Source organism: Sorex araneus, chromosome X (genome assembly GCF_027595985.1).
Source record: "Sorex araneus isolate mSorAra2 chromosome X, mSorAra2.pri, whole genome shotgun sequence".
NCBI lineage: Eukaryota > Metazoa > Chordata > Mammalia > Eulipotyphla > Soricidae > Sorex > Sorex araneus.
The window spans coordinates 202202449-202228464 of record NC_073313.1 but is presented as its reverse complement, the minus strand read 5'-3'; the positions used below and the strand labels follow the sequence as shown (position 1 = coordinate 202228464).

The 26016-nt window shown below is 39.2% G+C and overlaps 1 protein-coding gene and 1 non-coding gene across 2 annotated transcripts in view; one reads left to right on the top strand and one right to left on the bottom strand.

The window, feature by feature from the left end:
• STK39 (serine/threonine kinase 39) overlaps window positions 1-26016 on the top strand; it is a 296613-nt gene that overhangs the window by 222436 nt on the left and 48161 nt on the right. The window contains exons 15-16 of the mRNA XM_055122270.1: window positions 16646-16698; window positions 20911-20979. Coding sequence (XP_054978245.1) covers window positions 16646-16698; window positions 20911-20979 — 122 coding nt within the window. The remainder of the gene's footprint in view (window positions 1-16645; window positions 16699-20910; window positions 20980-26016) is intronic.
• LOC129400336 (small nucleolar RNA U3) lies at window positions 6481-6687 on the bottom strand. The gene has a single exon (XR_008627595.1). It is a non-coding gene; the product is annotated as a small nucleolar RNA U3 (small nucleolar RNA).

Genomic DNA, 26016 nt, shown 5'->3' with positions numbered 1-26016 from the left:
CTGCTTCCCGAACTTTCCCCTCAGGATGGCTTCTGCTGGGCCTCACACGGTCGGTGTGTTCCTTGATTTCCTAAATAGTTTGTAGAAACAGAATTGAGGTATGTAAGAAAAGTTCTGAAAAGTGGAGTACCCAGTAGCCTGAAATGAGTCTAGAAATATGTCTCCTTCCTTTCCAATGTCTATGTTAGAATCTGTTGTTTAGTTATCTGGGTGAACATTTTTTTCCACTCAAGAAAAGTAACCACATTTTAAGTGTTTTGTCTTTTTTTTTCTTCATTTTTGGGGGGCTATACTTTGCAGTTAGCACCGTTTGGCAAGCTGGGCTGCCACTTAGAATTTAAAATGTACCTCAGATATTCCGTTGGCCTGGCATGCTACCTGTGGTGTATTTGATATGCCAAAAACAGTTACAGTAGGTCTCACAATGGTGACGTTACTGGTGCCCGCTTGAGCAAATCAATGAACAACGGGATGACAGTGTTATAGTGCTAATCTTCGCAGTGCTCAGGGCTGAATTCTGGATCTGTGCTCAGGAATTTCTTCTGATGGAACTCAGGGGACTATGTAGTTTGTGGGGGATTGAACCCTAGTCGGCTGTCTGCAAGGCAAGCACTCTACCCACTGTACTATTGCTCCGGAAGCCCATTTTTAGAAAAGCTTATCAAAGTTAGTTATCAGGCCATTACTTTTTAACTTTAGTGCCAGACTTCCCTGATACCAAGAAGAAATCAGTAAGGTGGGACCTGTGTCCCCCAAAGGCACACTATGGCATGGTCCTGACTTGGACAGAGTCCTGTACTGTAACCTTTGATGGTGAAAGATTACAGGAATGGGTGACATGGATGGGCACCCAAAAGGAGTCACCTTTGCACACTCTATCTTCTTTGATAAAGGTAGCAAATTCTTTTCCCCTCCAACCATGGAGTACCAAGGTTTGTCCATTGGAGTAGCTGCTCATACTCACTTCATTGAATCCCAGGTGAAGTATGATTATGCATTGTTCCTTGGTTTCATCTTATTGTAAGAAACCTCCAATGACACTGTAATTCCTTAGTTATTTTCTTCCGTTTGCTAGACTTTTTTTTTTTTAATTTTCTCTATGCTGTGTCTTTTATATTCTGGCTCATTTAAGGGAAAGTTAAAGCTGAAAATGATTCCGGTTGTTACTGTGTCCTTTCTACCCTAAGTGGGCCCCTTGATCTTCAAGTGTATGTTTGGGAAGATGGAGGTGATGGGACCAATGACCAACAGGGTGTGCTAGAGTTAACATTTCAAAGGCAAAGAAAGAAGCTTTCTTGTTTCTGTGTATTTCTAAGATGGCTATCAAGGACAACACATGAAACATCCCCAAAGTGCACCTCAGTGTAGTCACCTTTATTAGCTCTGGATTCTGTGATGGTTGTGAGGTCATTGAGCACAGTTAGTCAATTATTTTATGTCCCAAATGCATATATTTCAGGAATATTTTTATTTACTTTTTTTTTGTTTTTTAGAAAAAAATGGAAGGCAATGTCAGGGAGGATTAAACTTCTTTCTCTGATATGCTTTTAAGAACTATCCATTATGGTATTTTCGAATTGCAAAAGTAGTAATTTTATTTTGAATTATTATTCTAACACCGAAAGGAGCTTATAAAAGAGCGTGTTGGTGATCATACATCAGCAGCTGGAGTGAAATTAAATTAAATCTTTATGTGTCCAGAATAAAATGAAATAAAAATAAAATGACACATCCTATTTCTGGTTTTTCAAACTCAAGAGTGCAAATGGTTTTTGTAATTTTTCTTTTATTTGTAACTGATTAAGAGTGTGAACAACATTCTGGATAAGGAGGTTTCTCAGAACAAGTTTAAGCCATAATGACCAACTTTGATACCAAATACAGGTACTTGGAAGCCAGATCCATCCTCCAGTTCACAAAAAGCCTTTTTTGGGTTCCTTTTAAATGTCTCATTAATGACCACAGCAACAGACTCAAGGAGATCAGTATGCTGAGGAGCAGATAAAAATGTGTATTTTTTTTTTTAAATCCCAGTTGGCTCAGTGGGAGATCCTATTAGTGCTCTAAAAAGTTACATAATTAGCATGGCACCTATTGCTCATTTGGTGAGCCAAACTGGTTTTTAATGTTCAGAAACTAAACATGGAAATGACATCTCCATAAAGCTCTATGCTGTCACGGACCGCCCTGAGCACTTCTGCATGACAGATTTCTAATAACAGGGATGATGAGAGTCACAATTAACTAGCACTTTGAGCTAGAAGCACTGTTCCTGCAGGTCTCCCTGAGTTGAGAGACTCCCAGGATGGTGGAGAGTAGATAATGTGAGTGGTATGTAGGCCCTGCCTTCTGGTGGGAAGGAACAATGATGCCCAAAGTACTAGCCAAACCTCAAACTCAGTGATGTTCTTTCTTTTTGTGTTCTTTCTCTGGGGATTTCCCTAAGGTGACGGGCACAATGGCAGACCTCTCAGCCTTGCTCTTCTTTGCTCTAGCTTGGCTGCCTCCCTGGAAAATGTGATATTTGATTTGACCTGGGGTCTTGGCCAGTTCCTCCAGGTGGGCTTAGGGATCTAGAAAAACAGAGCAACAAATTTTACTTATAAAGTAGGGGAATACTAGGAGGATTCTCAAATTGCCGTGGGTTTATTTTATGCTGAGGATTAACAAGGATTCCAAAGCAAACCTGTTATCTGTCTCTGTCTCCTTCGAGCTCTAGATGGGAGTGTGTCATTCTCCACCTCCACCTCCCATGGACTCAGTATTATTGGGATTCTTAAGAAGATAAGGAGGCCTCTTACACTTCTGAAATCTTACTTTTTATCTTGTTGGGTCTATGGTTGGTAGCTACTCCAGGGTGAGCTGATGTCTACAGTCCATAGTAGGCAGGGTGAAGTGATAGGACAGTAGATCTTGGTTTAGGACTGAGAGTGACATGAGGATCTCAGAAGCTAGAGATGATAAAATTACTATTGTTACTTACTAAATACTTGCTGGGTTCCAGTTTCTCTGCACCTCCTTTTATCTCATCCTCTTAGCTGCCACTTACGAAGTGCCTGTGATACCTTCTTTCATAGATAGAAATATTGAAGCCTAGACAGTTAAAGTAGCTCTCCAGGTTCTGTCTCCTCACTCTATCCTCTTAAGTCAAAGCAGTTGACTTAATGACTTGAGTGACATAGTAATGGAGGATCTTGGACACTTTGTTGATCATTGGTTGAGATTGGTGGGGCGGGGGATGTGCAGTAACTCATACATCCAAACCATAAATGTTAACTCTATTTTAACTATGCTACCCAAACTACAATTAACAAAAAGAATAGAACATCATATTCAGAAACAAGCTATGAAAGGGCTGACTGAACCTAGCAGGAAAGCATGCTTAAATCTCCTTGGAGTTCTCTGAGAGGTCAAAGATATTAGGTGGAGGGTGGAAGAGCGTTAGAGGTGAAAAAATGGAATTGTGTGTGTCTCTCAGCGCTTATAGGAAAAATTGCAGACTGTGGATGTTTGATGGACCTGAAGTCTGTGCATGGGGTGAGGGAGTCACAACAATGATAGTGCTTCTTTGCTGTATGTAAGCTGCCAAGCCTTTGCAACCACCCAGAGTCTGGGGCTTAGCCAGCTAGCATATACCTAATGTGAGTCTTGTCCAAAGGACCCTAAACGTTTTGCTCCGTGTTCCCAAGGATTACCTTTGGGACTGGGCGTCTCAGTATGACGGAGGCCATTTTACCTCTCCTAGACATGTTTCTCATGGGTATCTACTTAACTGCTGGGAGTATTGGCCTGGTTAGCACTTTAAATGTTCACTGGGAAGAAACACCTTTTTTCCCCCTTCAGGTATTTATATAGCACAGGTTACCATTATGCCAGGAGTTTTGGCAAGCATGTTTATCTTTATTAGAATGTTAAATACAGCCTCATCACCACAGCTCCTCCGGACCATCTTTGAGTTATGTATGTTTTCTTAAAATGCTCCTAACTGTTCATCTTTACAATTTCTTATTCTTGCTTATTGAGAGTTAGTAACATGGCTATTTAGTACTTATTCTTTTCAATTAAATTTGACAAATCATTATTTCATTGTGGCCAAGACCAATAGGGAGGCTCTCATGCTAGTCATTTTGAACACTGCCCCGTTGACTTTTCCTTTGGAACTTCTTTCCCTTTCCTAGACTAGAGCACATTTTTCTTCTTCTCTATGAAAAGCACTTCTATCAATTTACAGTAAAGAGGCCAGTGGCACGTTGTTTTGCAGAATGAAGTGTGTTCATAGTACTATAGACTGAAAAGCCTTCTCTATTCAGCCTGACCTCTTTTCTTAAATTTTCACATACATCAAGAGAACTAGAAAACTGTCAGTCTTAAAAACTTGTCAGAGTTCAACAGATTACTTGTAAAGACCAGCCACTGGGCGTGGGGACTGGGAGTGTGTGTGTGGGGGGGGGAAATGGGGGGAACAATCATGGAGGAAGCTATTTGGGGTATCTTTTTTATTATTGATTTTTACTTAAGAAAAATGCAAGTTTCTAGCAGCATTGAAAAAGTCCTTCACTCCATAGTGCAGTTGGACACATGGGAGTTACTTACCAAGTATTCTCAAGCATGTTTTGCAAAATCATCAAAATGCGAGTCAAATATGTTTTCATGACACTCACATGAAAATCAATTTCCCTACTTGACAGTCAGAGCATGCATTGGAACACAAGCAAACAATCATTTGGGGCATTTGGAATAAGATGGTATATTACTCTGGTCTGTTTTCGAGGCTTGTCCTTTCTTGGTAGATGTAGCATTGCATTTTTGCAGAGTGAACTTATGATTAAACCAAGGGTCTTTTTTTATTTTGCTGAATTTCCAGTATTTAAATTTTCCAGTTGACTTCTAGGCAAAATGATCAGTGCTGTTTTGCCATTTTATTTACATTATCCAGAGTTATTGAAGCACTAGCTTCTTTTGTTGTTTTGGTCACACCCAGTGTGTTATCAGGGATTAGTCATGGACTAAGATCACTCCTAGTGGTGCTTGGAGGACCATATGTGGCACTGGGGATCCAACATGGGTCAGTTGGATCTTAGCCAGGCAAGTGCCCTACTTAGGCAAGTGCCCTAACTGCTGTATCATCTCTGCAGTAGGAAGCGCTGGTTTCTTCCCCAAACATTGTAACAGCAAGCGCCACAGATGAGTGCTTCAGAGGCTAAGAACAAATTTAGTTTCTGCTAAAGGGTTAGATGTTGACTTTTAAAGATCTGTGAAGATCATGTGGTGAAACTTATGCACATAGAGATGTGGTCTGAAATTTTAGAGTACTACAAACCAGCAGTCAATCAGTTTGATTTATTTAGACATTAACAGTTAACCAGGATTAAATGAGAAGGAAGAGGGTATCACACGGAGATTGAACCTTAAAGACTACGTTGTGGTAATAGGAATTGTGCCTTTACAAGTAGTGGGGCTTGCTAAAGGAATTAGTGGGAAACAGATAAAACCAGCTTCAGATTTACCTCCTCTCACTTGTGACAATTTTCCTATTTAAAGAGAAAATCAAATTTAAAGATAACTGGAAATGTTTTCAAGTATCAGTCCTCATTACCAAATTGTATTAGGGCTGAAAAAAGGGTTCAAAGCTGAGTACAAGTGGCTCTGGGTTGGATCAACAGCACCACATGGTCACCTGGGTATTTGCTGGGTTCTCCACCAATATTAATTTAAAAAATCGTACCATGTATCCCTTTGCTTCTCTCAAACACTGTCCTGTTCTTTGTGTCTACTCAGCTCTGTAGCTTTTAATAATTGGAGATTCACATAAAGTCTCAAAAACAAGTGGATGCATACTTTTTTTGCCTTGGGAAAGTCTTGAGATTTTTTTCCTAATTGTCATTCTTCTAAAGTGCTGTATAAGGCCAGAGATAGCTAAAGAATCTGGAGCACATCCTTTGCATGCAGAAATCCAGGTTTAATCCCCAGCACCACTTGACCATTATCGAAGCACTGCTAGGAGTGAGCACTGAGCAATAAGCCAGGAGTAGACCCCAAGCTCCACTGGCATGGCCCACCCCTGACCCCCAAAGTGCTATCGAATTCAGCCTCCTGACAGGGAGATCCTGCTGTGTTCTAGTACACACATATTTCCTCCTGACACATACCAACAACTGATCAAATACCTGCTAGCAATGTTATTTACCAGGCAATTCTATTTTATAAATATCCATTTACTGAGGTAATGTCAGAGAAGTCCAACTTGAGCCTATGTTGTGTCTTTGCCAAAGCACCAGACATTAACTATGTTTACTGAAGGAAGGCCTTTTCTCTGAAATAGATTAAAGAGGAACTAATTCTTTTCATCTTAAATTTAATTGTCTTAAGATATCACTTGCGAAAATCCAGGAAGATTCTGCTTATATTTCTATCCTGGAGGACAGGGTTAACAATTTGTTGGGTAGATATTAGTTTTTCTATTTTTTTTTCTTTTTTGGAACCACTCAGACTGCATCCTCTCTCTCTCCCTCTTCCGAGGGAAGAGAACAACGATGATCCATGGTAAAGGCCGGTTACAAAAGCCACACTGAGAACTGGCTTCATGCCCAGGAGAGGATACTCTGGCTTCTCGTGGTTTCAGTGCTCTACACGATCATTACTTCTCCAGTCATGAACTCTGGAAATGATCCCTGAAAGTAGAGTCTTGGAGAGTATTTTAAACCTAGCTGAAGGTGATTGTTTTCCTTTTAAATATACTTATCTTTCATGTAGCATGTTCAGGGTTTTAATTGTACATTCAAATTTTTAGGTTAATTATAAGACTAGGAAAGTGGAAGCATGGATTTTTCTAGATATGGGATTACCAGCCTAAAGTTTAGCAATTTCATTGGGTTTATTTGTGTGTTTGGTTGGTTGGTTTTGGTTTTGGGGTCTTACCATGTGATGCTCAGGGCGTACTCTGGCTCTGCACTCAGTGTTCAGGATGGTCACTCCTGGCATTCTCGTAGAACCATGGTGTGCCAGGGTTAGAACCCAGGTGGGCAACATGCCAAGGTGCCTTACCCACTGTACTATCTCTCCAGCCCCTAGCCATTTCAATGTTTTCTGTCCACTATAGTATGGCAGCTACACCAAAGTTCCTTTATGACTAACCCAATTGGTTAATAGCACATATTCTTTAAAACTTCCAAGCAAAAAGGCTGTCTTTTTTTTTTCTTTTTTGGGTCACACCTGGCGATGCACAGGGGTTACCCCTGGCTCTGCACTCAGGAATTACTCCTGGTGGTGCTCAGGGGGACCATATGGGATGCTGGGAATGGAACCCGGGCCGGCCGCGTGCAAGGCAAATGCCCTACCCACTGTGCTGCCGCTCCAGCCCCAAAAGCTGTCTTTTCTTAAGCAGAAAGGAATTTGATGTTTGGTTAAGTGCATGTCCAGTCAGACACATAGCTTGCTTTTTGAAGTTCAGATTCCTTATAGCTCCTCCTTTAGCCAACTCTTTGGGAGCCTGGGGGGCATATCAGTCTCCTACACAGGCGTAGTAGAATGTCACTGCTACTCCTCCATATATTCTTGCTAAAGAGAAAGATCTATGCTTAATCAACACATAGACCATGAAACTCCTTCACATACTTGTCAGAGTTCAGTCATGAAATGGCCCATTGCAACACTTGACAAAGATACTTTGGGGGCAGCAGGAAGCAGTCTGTACAGGCCATTCATTTCTCCAGGTTCTTTGAGCTCCATCTATTGAAGTAAATCACCAGGAAACAATGTTCCTCTGCTATATTATTTCAGCTCCCAGCAGAAATACTATCACTCAGGTAAGATTTAATATTGTGCCTTCAGCATATGGGAGAAAAAATTTCCATCTTTTGCACCACATAGTTGAAGATATTTATATGGGAAAAAGTTTCTTTCTTTTACAATACAGAGCTGAAGATATTACTCAATGTCCCAGGTAAAGGGGCTTTCATTAAAAATGTCTCCTTTAAATTAATGCTAAAGGAGAAAGAGTCTTGCATGGATTCTTTTCTTGATAAAGTAAGAATTCTATTCTGCATTATTTTTCCTACCTCAACCTTACTTTCAAGCAAGCAACATTAAACTCAATGCTTAGTTGGTATAACACATTTCAAGTATGTGGTAATTTGTTGAACTACTTTCCATTATTTTTAAGAATTTCAGTTATATATTTATTTAATCTGCAGTCTCTCATTTTGTATGCAGTGATTCTTAGTGGGGATGGGGCGTCACTGGCAAAAGTTCTTGCTATAGAGACTCCAATTAACCCACCTTGCTATTAGGCAATGGACCTTCAGTCAAGGGTGCAGTTGGGATTTTTAAGACTCTATCCCAGACTTGGGTGCCATTCAGGGCTCCCAGGAAAGACCCAACAACTAGTAGGTGATCTATAAGTATTTCTGAAGTGTTGAATGAATTAAGCAGATGTGTAATCTTAGGCAAGCCACTTAATCTCTTTGTTGGCTTCAGTTTCTTCACCTGAAGAGTGGGGGAATGGATCGGTGACCTTCAGAGCCCCTTTCAGTTGTAAAATTATATGCTACTATGATTAGACCTTTACTGCAGAGGGAAATTAATTTGACAGGATTGTGAAGGATGGCAAGATTGAGAGCCAAGAAGAGAGGAAATGAGATTCTTCCTCTAAATTAGTCTAATACTTCCTTAGCTACGACAGTTCTTAGAGGAGTTCCTTATCTCAGGGTTTTTCCAGAGAGGTTTACTTCTGTCAGTTCTAATTCTCTAGAAACACTACGAACTCTTGGGGATTCAGAACCATAATTTTCCTGCATACCCTTCTCCACCCATCCCATCCATGCTGCTTCTTTAACTCAAGATGCAAAACTCCATGAGCCCCACAGCTGGATGAGACATTCAACACACAGTTTTCACATAGTTGATTTCATCACTAGGAAAACTTTCTTGTTCCCCTTTGCCTGAAGAAAAAAATATAAAGATTATCAAAAGTGACATGACTAACTGAATCCCATTGCTGTGAGTGGCTGAACTACACACTGATCTCAGGTGAGTTAAGCTGCAGTGAGCCTCCAGTTCCTAAGGCTGGACCTAAAGGCTGTAATTCTAGAGAAGCCCAGAGACCACTGTAAATGACGTGGCAGAGCAGCGAACCACTGGCTTCAGGAAGCTTCTTTTTCTCTCTGGCTAATAATTCTGTATGTAGTCTTATTATTTAGATGACCTTCATTCTTGCTATACTTGCATCATTATTTGTATCTTATTAAGCCCCAGCAGTTTTATTTCTGTGCTGCATACTTCTCTGCCAAGTATTTGGTCCTGAACGTTCTATGACCCTTTTCCCTTTGGCTGCATAGCTGTAGCTTCAGCCACAGCATTCGCTGTACATGTACTCATGGTCTGTGTGTGTGTGTGTGAGTGGTGTATGTGTGAGTGTGTGTTTAAGTGTGTGTGTGAGAGTGTGTGTGAGTGTGTGTGTGTGTTTGAGTGTGTGTGTGAAAGAGAAGAGAGAGAAAGAGAGACAGAGAGAGAGTGATTCCTGGCACACCTAATCATTGTCTCTCCTCTGTGGCAGATAGTGGTGACCTTCCCTTGATGGGTTGTAGTAGTTGAGTTTTAGAGAAAAATATATTTTGGGAAATCTCAAGATATTAGGACATAGTAGTTGACTAATAACCATATTTGCTGCAGTGGATGTTACCAGGGGGTTAGACTGAGTTGAGGTCAGCTAGAAGTAGAGGCATATAGATGCAGAGTGATCTATATAACAAATGGCTGAAGACAACAGAACTTGATTCGTTTATAGAACTGAGCTTCCCATGGGTGTGGAAGTCAAGGGACAGGGTAGGTTGAGGAGAACTCTGAGGCAATGGTGGGGAGTGCTGGGAACTTGGAGCTGAGTTGTTGAATATTGTATGCATGAAACCCTGTCATTAACAAATTTGTAAGTTGTGGTAGCTACTTTTTTTTAAAGAATAAAAAATGTGGAGCTGGGGCTAGAGATATAGAGTGGGGAGGGCACTTGCCTTGTATACTGCCTACTTGGGTTTGAGCCCCAGGACCCATAAGATCACATGAGCCCCACCGATGTGATCCCTGAAAGCAGAGCCAAGAGCAAGCCCTGAGCACCACTGGGTACAGCCCAAAAAGCAAAACCAACTAAACAAACCAAAAAAAAAGACTTTCAGTCAGGACATGGTATAATCAGATATCCATGGTACAGGTCAAATGGCTCCTCAACAGATGAAAACTTGGTCACGAAGAGATTGGAGAGGCGCAGCTGCAGATGGTCCTTCTTAAGCATCCAGGGCAGGCCTGGACTCCTTGTGACCCCATGAAGGAGGTGCACCCAGCAGAGAATGGGTGACTTTCATTAGATTCTCAGACTTAATGAGATCAGGTACTCGGACATTGGGGTTTGGATTCCACCTTTATTCTTCCTAAGGCTCAGTTTCCTTCTCTGTAAAATAATAGGGGGCAATATTGTCTCCTCTTCAAGGCTCGTTTTGAGCATGAGATGACGTGCACGAAACTTTGAGCAAGTACCAACAGAGATCCTAAATGCTATTATTATTTTCTCCCATCTCACAGCTGGGGAACCAAATTAAAAAAAAAAAAAGCAATGCACAGTTTTGAATACAGGTCACCTAGCTTGCAATGTCTCCTCATTCTGCACTGCGCACCAACCTGGTTTAGAGGGAAAGGCCCAGCTAGCGCCAAGGGAAGAAGCCATAGTGCATTTCTCCTGAAGCAGTGGGAAAGGATTTCTTTTCACAGATGAGAGTAGGAAAAGGGTTCTGGTGGATTCCAATTCTGACCTGTTCTGTTTGAAAGATTTCCTCTCCTGCTTCCCAGAGCGGGAGACAAGCCAGAAAGACAGCAGCAGTCCCTCTGAGCTTCCTTCGACAGCATTAGATTGCAGAAAGACAGGCAGGCATAAAGAAAAGATGATGGTTGTTGGCCCTGAGGGAAGGGGTAAGGGGCTGCCACATTTGCAGAAATCCTGGTGCTACTTCTGCAGCCTTCAACTCAAGGCTTAGGCAAGTGATTTCGTTGCAGCTTGACTCAAGCTCAGCCCTGCAGTGGAGAACTCGCAGTGGCAGCCACTCCATTCATGTGAAGCCCTTTGACAGGGAGTGGGCTTCACACTTTGCTCACCACATTTCATCGTATCTGGTTCTTATGTTGCCTGTGCCCCTCATACATTTCTTGGACTAATGTAAAGCTGAGGAAAGCAGATAGTTGTGAGTTGGCATTTTGGTGTATGAGCCCTCTAAGAACAGTAAATAACTTTATCTGATTGTTCCGAACGGGGAAGGCATAGAAAACTTCTACATCCTGTGAAATAAATCATATGCTTTGGCTGCATAGATTTCCATACCTCTGCCATCAGGAATGGTTCCATGCTCACCTGTGATCTTAGCCAACTGCCCTGCTTGAGGCTTTACAATATCCTGAACAGAAGAGTTAAAAGAAGCGAAGAGGGGCTGGAGCGATAGCACAGTGGGCAGGGCGTTTGCGTTGCACGCGGCTGACCCAGGTTCGATTCCCAGCATCCCCTATGGTCCCCTGAACACCACCAGGAGTGATTCCTGAGTGCATGAACCTCTGTGCATCGCTGGGTGTGATCCAAAACAAAGCAGAAAAAAAAAATAAGTCAAGAACCTTGACTCTTGTCTATATCCCCAAACTTCTCCCTTTGAATGAAAATGACCAAAACAAAGACAAAAAGGCCAACAACCCTAGAACTAAGCCCCAGTTCCTTCCTAACCTCCATGCCACACATGCTGGTGCAGCCCTAACTGCCTCCTTTCCAGGTAGACTGAGCTGTGTAGAGGCAAGCTCCCCATGGCTCCCTATGGTTTTGTTTTGAATATGCTTCCTTCTTTATTTATTGAAAACTCTTAAGTGTTTGCCAATTCTTGGGAGACTGTGAATTGGGGCAACTTAAAGGAAAGGAAATTAAATATCTATCAAATTGCAAATGCATAGCTCCTTTTGAACGGGCAATTTGCTTCTAAAAATATGCTTTTATACTCTTATTATCAAGATTTTGTACCACATTTAGTCACTGAAACATTGTTTATAGTCGTGAAAGACTAGAACAGGAACTGGTTTAAAAAATAACTGAACATTCAAAGGAATACTATATAGCTATATTTTTTAATTAAAAAATATATGAACCAGAAAGGGGAAATTGAAGGCATATTATTAGATTGGGGGGGGGAAGACAATGCATAAAAGTGGATATGTATGTTACTGCCTACCACAGGGTACAGAGAACTATTTAATTTGCAATTATATGTGCAGAATATTTCAGAAAGGACTCCTGCACCAAAAGCTTGCTGCATTTATTTCCTCTGTCATGAGAGGAGGTGGGGGAACCAGGTGGTTGAATGTCAGGAATTGGGAAAGCCATTTTTACAAAATACATTTTTTACCTTTTTATTTTTAAACCCCGTGATTATGTCATTTGTTAAAAATATATATACATAAATACACATATATATGTGTGTATACATATACATACATACACACACGCGCGCACACACACATATATACATATATATATTATATATATGTATGTTCTTCCTGGACTGGAGCGATAGCATAGTTTGCCTTGCACATGGCCTACCCGGGTTTGATGCTCTGTCCCTCTCAGAGAGCCTGCCAAGCTATTGAGAGTATCCCGCCCGCGTGGCAGAGCCTGCCTAGCAAGCTACCCATGGCATATTCAATATGCCAAAAACAGTAGCAACAAGTCTCACAATGGAGATGTTACTGGTGCCTGCTCAAGCAAATCAGTGAACAGTGGTTGGACAACAGTGCTACAGAGCACAGTATGTTCTTCCTGAGTCCTTTAGATATTGGCATTGTATGACATTCCAGGTATGTGTACTTACAATGAGAAATAGGGTTGTGCTTTACCTATTTTCAGAGTTGTTTTTGATTTTTTTAATCAGAGCTTTTTAAAAAACTAAGACTTATCAAAGGCAGCTTGGGTCTTGAAGCAGTTCTCCTCCTTTCTTCCGTAAAGCTGCTCGGACTTAGTTGCTAGCCTTAAATCATCTATTTTCAGCTTCCCTGAAATCGAGTATCCTGTGCCATATCAATTAAGGTAAATGTACTTTCAATTAAAGGTGTTAAGTACGAGTCAGAAAAGATTAATTCTTTATAAAAGGATGACCTTCAGTAGTTAGATCCAATTAGGCATTTTTCCAACTATTTTTCATCCTGATGAGACAGATCTACTACCGCAATCAATCACAGGAATCTTTTCAAAGGCAGTGAGTATTTTAGGTTCAGAGTCATAAAAAAAATGACTTGACTAGGCAGCCTCCTTCACTTGAGCCACAGTTGATGTGGATAGAGATTATAGGTGTTAGATATTACTTTTGTGGCATTAATATTTCAAGAATCAGAAATCCGGAACATGATGATATTCTGGGCATGGTTCTTATAACTCTTCTCATGACCTTCATAGAACAAACTCACTTAGACAAAACTGATCAAAAGGAAAAGAGAAAAGGAGCAACTATATAAATTAGTGTCAGATCAAGTTTCTTCTAGTTTTTTTCTCTTGCCATTTTATTATTAGAAACAGTTATTTCCCTTCCTATTGATTTCCCCCCCCCTCACTGTACAGTGCTTTGAATTCAACCTTTGTTTATATACAGCACATAAAGCTAAGACTATTAAATAAATTGATGCTCGCTAGTCAATCATGTTGCATATGTACAAGATCTTGGAGAGAACATTATTTTTTCTCAAGTGAAAGGAACTAAGCATTTGTATTTGCATTAGATATTTTCAGTATAGAATTGTGCCTTTCCTTATGCATATCAATCTGGGAAAGCCATTGAACACACTCACCTAAAACATGGAACACAAGTACTACCTGCCTTGTATATCTTAGGTTGATTGTTGGATAAAGTAAAATCTAGATTCATGACATTTGAAATTAGTACTTTTCAGAAGTGTGTTCCTAGGACCTCTGTACCTTCTTTCGTTGAATCCATGGGGCAGAAACTCTTTTGTAATAACATTTAAAGAGGATTTGTCTTTTGACTTATTTTCTTTCACACATGTGGTAAAATTTTCCAAGAGCTGACTACATGTTGTATGCTACTGCAGCAGACTAAATGCAGAAACAAAAAGAAACCCACTATCTTAAACCCAACATTATAGAGTTTGACAAAAATAGAAAACAGTGTGCTCTCTCATAGTTTATCTTCAGTGTCATTTCTACAATGTAAAATTTAGAATGTCATTAGTCATGACATAGTTTAGCATGTGATGGGTTAATGATTTTCATATAAATATTTTTGGATTTCTAAGTTTTTATTTTCAGTGCAGTAATTGTTGATACCTATGGTTAACATACACCAAAGATACCAGGGATCTTTAATTTTCAGATTTTGTGGAAAATCTTAAAGACTGTCAATGAGGTCCCTGAGACATAAGTGTTTGAGAACTACTGGTACATGTGAAAGCACCATGTAAGAATGTGCTGTTGTGCCTACTTTTCTTGTGGAAATCTAGGCTATTTAAACTGTCACCATACAAGTCACCTTGTTCACTGCAGGCATTGTGCATATCGGCATTTTCCACCTCCTTGGTGTAGCGACTGAGATGACCCGAGCTAGTCACTATTGTCTGTAATTTCACATGTTCTTCATGTTCTGTTCTTTAAGAGTTAAGAGTTCAGTTACCTGACTCCTAGAAGATCGTTAAAAAGAACCATAGATCCAGGGATTGCTGAGCCCCCTGACCCCTCGCCACCCACCTGCTCCCTGCCCTAGTCTGTCTCCAAGAGTGATAAAGTTAAGGTGGGACACCTGAGAGCAGAGGCACATGGTTTCAGACTCTCCAGCCTGGGACCTGGGCATCTCCTGAGTTCCTAACCCTTTGCGTCTTTGCTTAAAGAAAGGTGTTAGACTCAGGCCAGCCTTTCCAGGCATGGGGAGAAGAGTATACCTTCAGTACTGTATCTTTTCACGTCTTTATGGACCTCCACAAACTCCAGTGCAGTAGGAGGTGGTAGGACATAAAGAATAAAGATCAAGTTACAGACCAGAATACCCCAGAGGCAGGAGCCATTTGTGCACTGTTTATAGAGACCAGGTGAGATTGCAGTTTTAGAGTACCCTCATGAGAGTACTAAGCGACCTTTGATTAGTACTGCCTCTCAAGGGAAGATGATCAGAGAGAGGTATTCTGGGCAGCAATTTTGTAAGTGGTTGAGTGCTTACAGAAATATCTATGTTCTCCTCCACAGTTTCTTTAGCTTCTGATGAATTGCTCATATTAATTTAGTGTTCTTATGAATTAAAGCCATTCTAATTATAGCACTGCCCCTTCTTGAAATTAATATGGAAAACAGTCTTAGGTATGTTCCTTATTTCTCCAGTGACATCAATTTCTTTAATTGCATATGCACATATTTTATTTTTAGTTTTATGTAACCACTTTATATTAAAGCTTTATATATATACATATATATATATATATAGTGGGTAATTGTACAACATCCAGAGGTTCCCCTTTGTTTAGATACAAATTTTAACTGTAGAGTAAACATATTGCATGGGTGTGTATATATATATACATATATATACATATATATGCTGTCACAGTTTTTATTTTATTGATGATAATGATAGTTTTCTTGTTTGCTTCAATTTTTTAAATGATTTGATAAAATACCTTTTTAGCAAAACTATTGAACATAATTTGTTCTAAACTATAGAATATATAAGCCAGGGCTTTAAAACCTTTTTCCTCTTGTACCCCTTTTTGCCCAGGAAATTTGCATAACCCTGAGTATATAGGTACATAAAGTACGTAGACAAATCAAACATTTACTGGTAATAGATGATAGATTTATTTTGAAACAAACAGTTATAAGTTGTACAAACCCATCTGGAGGTCACAGTCCGCAATTTTAAGAAGCTGGGCTCTGGACTGAAACTTCTGAAATTTTAATTTTGAAATTATATTAGGGTAATTTATTTAGTGAAGATTCTTTTTTGTTTTGTTTTGTTTTTGTTTTTTGCTTTTTGGGTCACACCTATCGGTCCACAAGGGTTACTCCTGGCTCTGCACTCAGGAATCGCCCCTGGTGGTGCTCAGGGAACCATATGGGATGCTGGGAATCGAACTCAGTTCAGCAGCGTGCGAGGCAAACGCCCTGCCCGCTGTGCTATCACTCCAGCCCTGATATTTAGTGAAGATTCTTTTTTTTGGGGGGGGTCACACCTGGCGATGCACAGGGGTTACTCCTGGCTCTGCACTCAGGAATTACTCCTGGCAGTGCTCAGGGGACCATATGGGATGCTGGGAATCAACCTGGGTCAGCTATGTGCAAGGTGAATGCCCTACCCACTGTGCTCTCACTCCAGCCCCAATTTAGTGAAGATTCTAAAAAATGTTTTTTGTGGGAGGATTTCATGCAAAAAGTATATTAATATAAACTCAATCAATTAAACAGCTTCCCTTATTATTACCCTAAAGATGTCTTCTGTTTCATGAAATATTTGGAGATAATCAAAGCTATTAAATGCTTTCTGTATGTTAGTAACATCTTTTTAAAAAAATGGAATGCATTTGATTTGATTAAACTTTGCTTCATGCGATTTTAATGAGCCATATTTGTTGTTTGTTTCAGAAACTCCAGAAAGGAACTTAATGACATACGATTTGAGTTTACTCCAGGAAGAGGTGAGTTTTAATTGAAATTATTATTTTATTGCTGCAGAGAGCCTTTCAGAAATTGATTGCAACCGTGTGGTTGTAATTTACAATGCAACAAGCTTCCTCTACAAATAAAGGATTTGTGGCAAATGCAGGAAAGGCAAATTGAACCACAACTAGTTATCTGAATTCCAGTGAGGCATGCTGCCTGGTATATATGCACAAGTGAATTGAAGATATTGGCTTGACCATGAAAAGAGGAGCTGGTAGGAGAGTATAGGACCTAAAAGACATTATGATGAGTGTCATGAGAAGCTTAGAGCAGTCTGAAAGCAGATTCATCAGCAAAAGTTCAGATTAAATAAAACCAGTGTTGAGTAGTGTCTGTGGCCTTCTCAGACACTCTGGCCAGAACAATGTCCATATTGCAACTTATTTCAGATTTACTATTTTAAATCTCAAAAACCTTAAAGGCTAGAGTGGTTGTTCTTTTAGTTTGTAGATGTTTGAACATCATAGAACTATGTCATGGTGTGAAAAAGAATTTCAAATAATTTTGGTGTATAACTTAATAACATAAATGAACGGTTTTTGAATAAGTGAAGACTGGTTTTTATACAAACAGTTGCTTTTTTAAATGTATAATTTATCACCAAAGCAACACAGGGAAGTGAAAATCAGATGCTGATGCTAAGACTTTTTGCTTGTCCTCTGATTTCAGATATTTGATGTGCACAAAAGAAAGCCTCAGGGTCTCTATTGAATAGCTTTCTAAAATACGTTAATTCCAATCAGGAATGTATTAATATGTGTAAGTTGAATTATACCCAATGTACAATTTGGAGCTCCACTTAACTTTTTATTTGTTTAAATTGTTTGCTAAAATTTAATTGTTTACTACAACCCTGAAGTCCTCTCTGGTTTGATAATTGATCGGTTCATTTGACTCCCATGCTGTTATCTAATATGTAAGAAGACACAAACAGGAATGCTCTCAAGTGCCCAAGTCGATAGTGGGAACTTAAGAAAGGCAGTGAGCTCTGCATGTGTATTGGGGGTCAGTTTTTAAAGCACTCTCGGGCAAAATTCCTGCACCAAACATAGTACAAACATGGTAGTCAAAATCATGGCTCTGACTCACTAGTCCTTTGTAAGTAGAAAGACCTAATGATTTCTGTTTGTTTTTTAATTTATTTTATACTTAAAAATAAGTGGAAATAAGGCCCTAGTAAAGTTGCCAATTTTGGGGCAGCATCCATTTCTGACAGCAGTTCATCTGTGAACTAGCACCAGTCGCTATCATCCAAATGCTACCTATTATGTAAACTGCTAACCAGAAAATGCTATAATAAAATCTAAGAATTGCATAACGAATGTCTGTAAGTGAAATGACAGGTTCTTAATTTGTATCTGTTTCTTTTCATTTGGTTGTTTAAAACTGATAGTGGAATTGAGTCAGTTGTCATTTCGAGTAGAGTAAAAAGAGTTAAGTTACTGATGAGCCCAAGATTGGAGGTGAGGAGGGGCACACCAGAGCTGCATGACCTGGCCCTGTGTGCTACTTTTGGCATTTAGGTTTGCCATTTAGGTGAAGCATACTGTGCTTTTGCTGTCCAAACAGATACCATAGTGTTGGCTTTCCAATAATAGCTGACCTTCCCTGAGCAGTAAGCACTAGCCCAGTAGTCACAGAAATCCAATGGCTTATCACAGTGCCACTGTTATCACTAATGCTCTCTGCATTCCAGAGCTTGTGTGTGCACTCTCTTTTTATCCACACAATGAAAGTACTATGCAATGTATAGATGGAGGGATACAGGGATATAGATAGATAGATAGATAGATAGATAGATAGATAGATAGATAGATAGATAAGTAGATAGACAACAGTAATATATATGTGTATATATATGATATATATGTATATATATATGATATATATATATATCTCCTGTGGCTTAGAAGTAAAACATATCAAATACCCTGTCCTGAGTTGGTGCCAAACTCTTCGTTTATTACATTGCTTTATACTCTGGAAACCAGAGTGTACATGATTGTTTAACTTGATTACATGGTAAGAATGTTAAGCAACTTAAAGAAAAATAAATTGTTGGTTACCTTCAAACTTCTCTGGTAAATTCTCATATTATTTACATGTATACAAAATAAATGCTTAATCACACACATACACTTGTATTTCAGTATTTGTCCAGCTAGCATGACCTATTTTCTATTTTAATAGAACTCATCTGGTACCCAGGAGATCTGAAATAATAGAAGATGCGGTGCATGTTAATAATTTGCTTTGGAACTATTTTAGTGCAAGCCCTAAATTTGACATTGATGATTCCATTTCCAGCTACATTGTGTGATTGTAGATCTTTACTCGAGTAAATTATTGAAACAAGAGAAATAGTTCAGTGATGGTTCATGTGCTCTGTTTCTATGAGTTTGATCCCTGGCACATATATGCATGCATGTGTATACAAACATATACATGACACACATGTACCACATGCCCTGCACACATACACAGTAAGATGTCCTTGATATTTTAGACATAATGTGAGTGTATCTAAATGCTTTAATACATGATTAGTCAGTAGAAATGTAATGATTACCTATTGTAGTAACTGCCAGCAGGCACCTTTAATTCAGTTGACTTCTTTTCCTGAAGTCTCAAGCAAGACAGATGGTGGGATTGAACGTTCTAGCCAACTTCATACTTAACGCTAACTAAATCACATTCATAGTAGTGTCATTTTGTTACCCCGGGTTCCATGTTATTGAATTTATATGTTTTATCCCTAAGAGAATTTTGCAAGATGAGTTTGTATTTAAAGTCATAGGGACAAGACCCAAGATGGTGCCTATTTTATGGCATTTCAGTAATAAGATCAGTAATATGATTCCTGTGTTTACTACAGTTTTTCTAGAAATATAAATCTCAGCTTTTTGCTGGTAATTTGGGAGTTGGGCCATGTATAAAAGAGAGAAAGTGTGCACAGGAAGATAAGGTGCACATTTTCTATGACATTTGCCTGCCATGTCATCACAGTTATCAGTTGTTAAGTAATTCATATGTGTCAGACACTGGGCTAAATGCTTTCAGGCTTCTGAAATTAATTGCAACTTATGGAAGATAATTTTTCTCCAATTACACTTCCATGTACTTCACATTTTCATTATGTTCGCCTCTGTCCCTCCCCTAAATCCCTCCCTGACAATATCTCTGCTTCCAAAGCACAGATTAAACATGGAAGCTCAGTCTGTAGTGAGGGCATATCAAGCAATAGATGCAATTTAGATGCTCATTTGATTTAGCAGCTATACTCTCAGGTGAGCCCGGACTTTGGAAGACCTTTAGGTCAAATCTCTATCTAGATTCTTGCTGACTGATGGGCTCCTTCTAATCCTGCATGGTTCAGTAGGTCTGTGAGAATATCAGAAGATCAGAGTAACTGCACAATCTCCCTTGTAGAAACATTGGAGTTTATGATGGTTCTTTTGAACACATTATAGATTATCTATTTCCTTTCACAGTCTTCAGTGTTTTTATGTTTATCATGTTCATTCGTAACTGTTAAATTACATAAATCCAGCTATAATCACTAGCTACATCCTGTTCAATCCCATCTTTGTGAGGTTGCCAACCTCTGTCACTTGCTCTAGGATTAAATTTTTGTATAGCCACATTTTCTGAGAATGAACTTGCTGCTATCAAATGATCACCTTCACACTAAAAAATTTTTGTAATAGCATAGATTTAAGTAGCTCATCTTGATAGTCCAACAAACTCATAAACTTATACCAAATGAAGGCTATTCAAACTTTGCCATAATTTCTGACTCAACAATTACTGATAGAAAAGAATGGATACTGACTCAATAGTTACTGATAGAAAAGAATGGATCATGGAATCAACCTTATCAAAAGAAAAAGCAGCGTCATAGGGAAGCACATTTGAAAATTAATGTAGACAGTAGCAAACTAACAAACTTTTCTTGGTTCACCAAAAATGAAACAATTTTGTACTCAACTTCTGTTGAATAAATAATGGTGTACAAATTGTACATGGTAAAATGGATTTCACATTGCTTCTGTTACTGATAGAATCAGAATTGTTGAATTAAAAAACATGGGTGATTTTCATAAATGAAAAATATATATTTTATGTTGTATGAATTGTTGATTTTTATTTTATGGTGACTAATACATATTCATTTCACATTTGGACAGATACAGCAGATGGCGTTTCTCAGGAGCTCTTCTCCGCTGGCCTGGTTGATGGTCATGATGTAGTTATAGGTAAATCATTTTTTAGTATGCAGTGTCATTCTGTTGATAATGTCAAATGGAAATGTGTTTAGTATCAGAAGTTTTCATGAGGGAATAATTTACTCTGGAATTTTGAAACTGTCATTTTGAATTCTTATCTTTTATGTGTAAGAGGTAAATTTGACTTGCATTTAATTTCCTCTTTTAAGAAGATACCAGTGTGATTTTTGTGCCATTTAACTGGACATGTTGCATCCAAAAAAGCACATCAATTACTGAAATAGAGCAAAAAATAAACCTGAAAGTAAACCCCCCAAATCCATGTCATAGCAAAAATAGATGCTGTAGATTTCATGCACCAAACTATGAGAATCTTTGAAGTCCTTTGTTAGATTTTTCTCTATTCTCTCTTTGGATACAATCCTAATACTCTTTGGCTAATATGCACAGCCATTAATCAGATTCATCATAATCTTAAGATTTTACGGATGGGTTTAAAGATCATTCAGGCCTGTTCTCTTGGGTAGATAAGGAATCAAATTCCTAAAACATTTGAACGGTTTGCACAGGGCCATGCAGCTGGGTTGTAGCACTTCACTTTTAGACCATAGCTCTTTCTGCCACTTTTAGGATCTAAAGATAGCTGCATAGTGAAAAGGGAGCCTGCTTGGTAGGGACCTGCTGATAGGAACAAGAAATGACGGGTGACCTCCTGACAAGGCAGGGGAGGCAGAGAAGCTGTAAGAGGCAGCCACTGTCAAAAGGCCTGCAACTGCCTAGAGAGAAGAGTGAATAGCTCCATACTCTTCAGCAAATTCTGAGCCTAGCAGCATTTTACAAAGGATTCTGTTGATGTTCATAGTAATGACTTAAGCAATCAAGAATAGTTACATTATGTTAACTTTTTAGTTAATTATTATATTAGCTGAATATTAGGGGAAATGTAAAGTGTTTATTTTCAATAATATTAAAATTGAGCCAGAGAGATGGCACAGGGGTTTAAGGCTTTCACACAGCCTACTGGTTTGTTCCCTGGCACAACAGTCAGTCTCCCCCAAGCACCTCCAGGAGTAGTTCCTGAGCACAGCCATATGTCACCCCAAGACACTAAAGCATATTAAAAGTATGAGACCTACTTGAGACAACATAGTTTCTTTAAATGAAATCTTTTAACTTTTAAAAAATGTCACTAGAAATAAGTTCCTCCACAATAATGCTGGAATATAAGTCAGAAGGAGCAAAAAGTAGACACACTGGACTATTAAGGTTCATTTACTCAGACCAGAGTGAGCTAGAGCACATGCTTAGCATGCAGAAGGCTGGGGTCTTGGGTTTGAACCTTGATAACACATGATTCACAAAGCACTGTTGGGAGTGTCCACAAAAAGCTCCTACTGACTACTGGGTGTGGCCTAAAATGCCCCACCTCCCAGATCAATTTATCATCTCAGGTTCTTTTTTGTTAACAGTTCCTTGATACAGCTAGACACTCTTTCATATTAAAATAGCTATGCCTCAGTTTACCTGAAGAAACAAGAAGAAAAGCTATTGACTAGTTCAAGAAAATCTTGTAAATTATATTTTCCTCTTGGCTTCATACACTCAGTCACTGTCACTGTCACTGTCATCCTCGTTGCTCATCGATTTGCTCAAGCAGGCACCAGTAACGTCTCCATTGTGAGACTTGTTATTGTTTTTGGCATATTGAATACATTAAGTACAAATGTTAATTTATAGATGAAAATAATTTTAAAATTCTTATAAATGCTTACTAATTTTTGCAATTGGGTAAGAAATCAGAAATGAATATTCTTGTGATAAAGGATAAGAGAATAAAAGATGTTCATGGGAATATATTAGGTCACATCTTCTTAAACATGGTCTTGCTTCAGACCTACAGCCAATTAAGTGTGCTTTTTTTTTCTTTTTTTGCCCCTGGCTCAAATGAATCCAAAGTTGACTTTTAAAAAATTTCTTTTGGTTGTTAAATTTAAAAAAATTTTAAAACATAGTTCATGTACAACTTACTAAGTGTAGTTTAACTATATGTTTAACCTGAAAGATTTTGTTATGCTTCAATTACCTTTTCTTCTGTTTTTCTCTTTTTCTCCTTCTGTGGATAAAGTGTAAAGGACTTGGATTATGACCTAGCATATTCAATTCTTCCTTACTTAGTAAAACTGAAAATATCATCAGGACATGGCACATAAGAGTTACAAGCATTTGCATATTGCCATTAGTCATCATGTGAATCCATAGAGCGGTTAAGACAGGTGGTTTTTCATCTGTGTTTTATGGACAGTGGATGGAGGTCAAACAAAAGTTTCTGGATAGTGCACCTTTGTGCAGTTCTTGAACTTGGCTCTTGAGACTTCAGACTCAAAACTTGACCCTGATTCCAGCTCTCTCGGTGCAATTAATGTGGTATCTTTATCCTTGAAAAGTGATTTAGGTAGTAAACAATGGTTGTTTGTATGTCCTGGAAAAAAATTGTTCTTGTCTTTCCTAGATCAATAGAGATTGTTTTATATTTTAATTTTTGACTATTGGACAGATAAAATGTATTAAATTTGGCCTCGTCTTATCTATTTCATCAAGTCTCTGTCTTCTACTTCATCATCTATTTCGTCTTTTCTCTAATTTGTTCCACCCCAGATAGGTTGTTTATCCCCCTATTGAGGAGTTCCATTTTTTACTCACCTTCTATTTGCTTTTATTTATCTTCATTACCTTACAGCTAAATGACACAGAAGAGCTGTTCCTGATTTCAATTTCTTTCCTACCACTGACTTTTGAACTCACTGCAGTTAGGCTTCTTCCACAGCCCTGTCCCCCACCACTTCCCAGACTGTTATTATATAGGGAGGGCACATACCTGGTCATGTGAAGGTGAGTGCAGTTGGAATGTAGTGAGCAAAAGGGATAGGCAGAAGATGTGTGATTAGCGAATGGCCACCATACACCCAAGTCCAGTTGGGTGCTCAGTCTTCCCCTACAGTCAGCAGCATTGGGCATAGTTGAAAGTGCTCTCCTCTGTAATGTTTTTCCACTTGCTTTTGATTCTCCATTTTCCTCTTGTTTTAGTGGTATTTCCTTCACATATTTCTTGTCTTCCTATGCTTTTCTCTGGCCTGCAAATATGGACATGTCCAAGGATGTTTTCCATGGATCTCGTCTCTAAGCACCCACTCTCTTGATCTCATCTAGTTTTACGGTGTCGACACCTTCCATTCTCTAACTCTTTAATTTATGTCTCCAGCTCTGTCCTCTCCCTTGAATCCCAGACTCATGTCCATCTTTGGCATCTTCGTTTAGAAGGCCAAGCATTGTCTCAGATTTAATTGACATCTCCAAATCCACTCCTGCGTTTCCTCTCACCCCTTCCTTCCCATAGCCCTGCACGCTGAGATGAAGTGAGCTCCATCAAGTGCTCAAGCCCAAAACCTGAGTTATTTTTTACTTTCTCCCTCTCACACCCATGTGGTCTATTGGCATTCATCAGCCTTTCTATACCACAGACCAGCTGTCATAATCAAGATGGTAGACAACTGGTTCTCAACACCTGCAAACCAGATCTGGCCCTTGCCTAGTGGTTGAAGACCACTATACTAAACTTAAACCAAATGTCTGAAGTTTGGGGGCACTCAGATATGAAAATAACTAAGAAAAATGTGAGAACATCAATGAGCTATAGGAGAATTGCAACAGCTACAAAAGCATTGGAATCAGGGAGCTCTCAGCCTGGCAGCAACTATAAAATGTGGCTTTATTGAGTCGTTAGTCACAGAGGGCAAATTGAAGACCTCTGATCCAAATGTACCTAGATCAGGCCATTCTGCCAGTCACTTTCTGTCCTGTTTCAAGTTCCCCTCTCCTCACTTGGTTGAATTATTGAATTTCTCTCTTCTCTGGACTCTAGGCCTCTGTCCTTGTCTCGCTTTAGCCTGTTCTCATCTCAGCAGCCAGATACAGCCAAGTGAAAAGTCAGTCAGATATAAAAGGCCACATATAATGTGATTCCATTTTTATGAAATGATCAGAATATGCCAACCCACTGGTTCAGAAAGTCCTTTAATAAATGCTGGGGCCTGGGAGAGGAGCAGCTCAGGGAAGCAGAGAGAGATACTGGCTAGTGAGTTCAGAGTTTCTTTTGGGGGGTGATGAAAATGTTCCGAATTAGAAGTGGTAATGGTTCCATAACTTGTGACTACTGAAAAACCACTGAACGGTACACTTTAAAAGGCTGAGTTTTATGGCTTGTAAATTATTTCTCAATAAAAATATAAGTCAGATAATTAATACTCTAAATAAAATTCTGTAATGGCTTTCTCTCCCGTATCTCAGAGATTTAAAGTCTCCTGTGCCATCCATCTATCCCCTGTTACTTCTCAAGCCTCCCTCCCTCTCTTCTTGTTTCCCGTGGGTTCATCCTAGTCCCACCACACTGGCTATACGTGGCTGAATCTTCTGCCCAGATGCTCCTTCTCCAGGTGCAGTACAGCCCATTCTGCGCTGACAGGCCTATGTAAAGTTACAAGCACCCCAACTCTCCTCCTTTCTGTGAAGGCTTCACCCTGTCTCCTTCCATCTCCACCCCCTGATCCCTACCACTTCCCCAACACCCCCCCTCAGGCCTGCAGGTTATCAAATAGGATATTTCCCAGGAGCATACATTTTTCAAAGGTCAGGAATTTCATCTGTTTTGTTTCCTAGTACCCCAAAATGTGTCTTTCACACGGCAGGCACTCAGTGAATACTTTTAGAGATTAAAAAAAATCCATTTTGAAATACAGAGCCATCTTATATCATTTACTTTAGAATGATATAAGATTGTAAAGTAAATTAAAAGACCACTTTGAGTCTAGGCATCTAGTATTTAAGAGTCATTTTCAGGATTAAAGAATGCAAGTAACATTTAACATGTTGACCTAGCAAAGGCTTTGCTAAAAAAAAAAATTGTCCAATTCAACTTAGATCATTGGCCTATGTAGGTCTGAATGATTTATTAATGTGTATTTCCTGCCTTTTATAATAGAAAGCAGCTAACATTTAAATAGATTAAAAAGT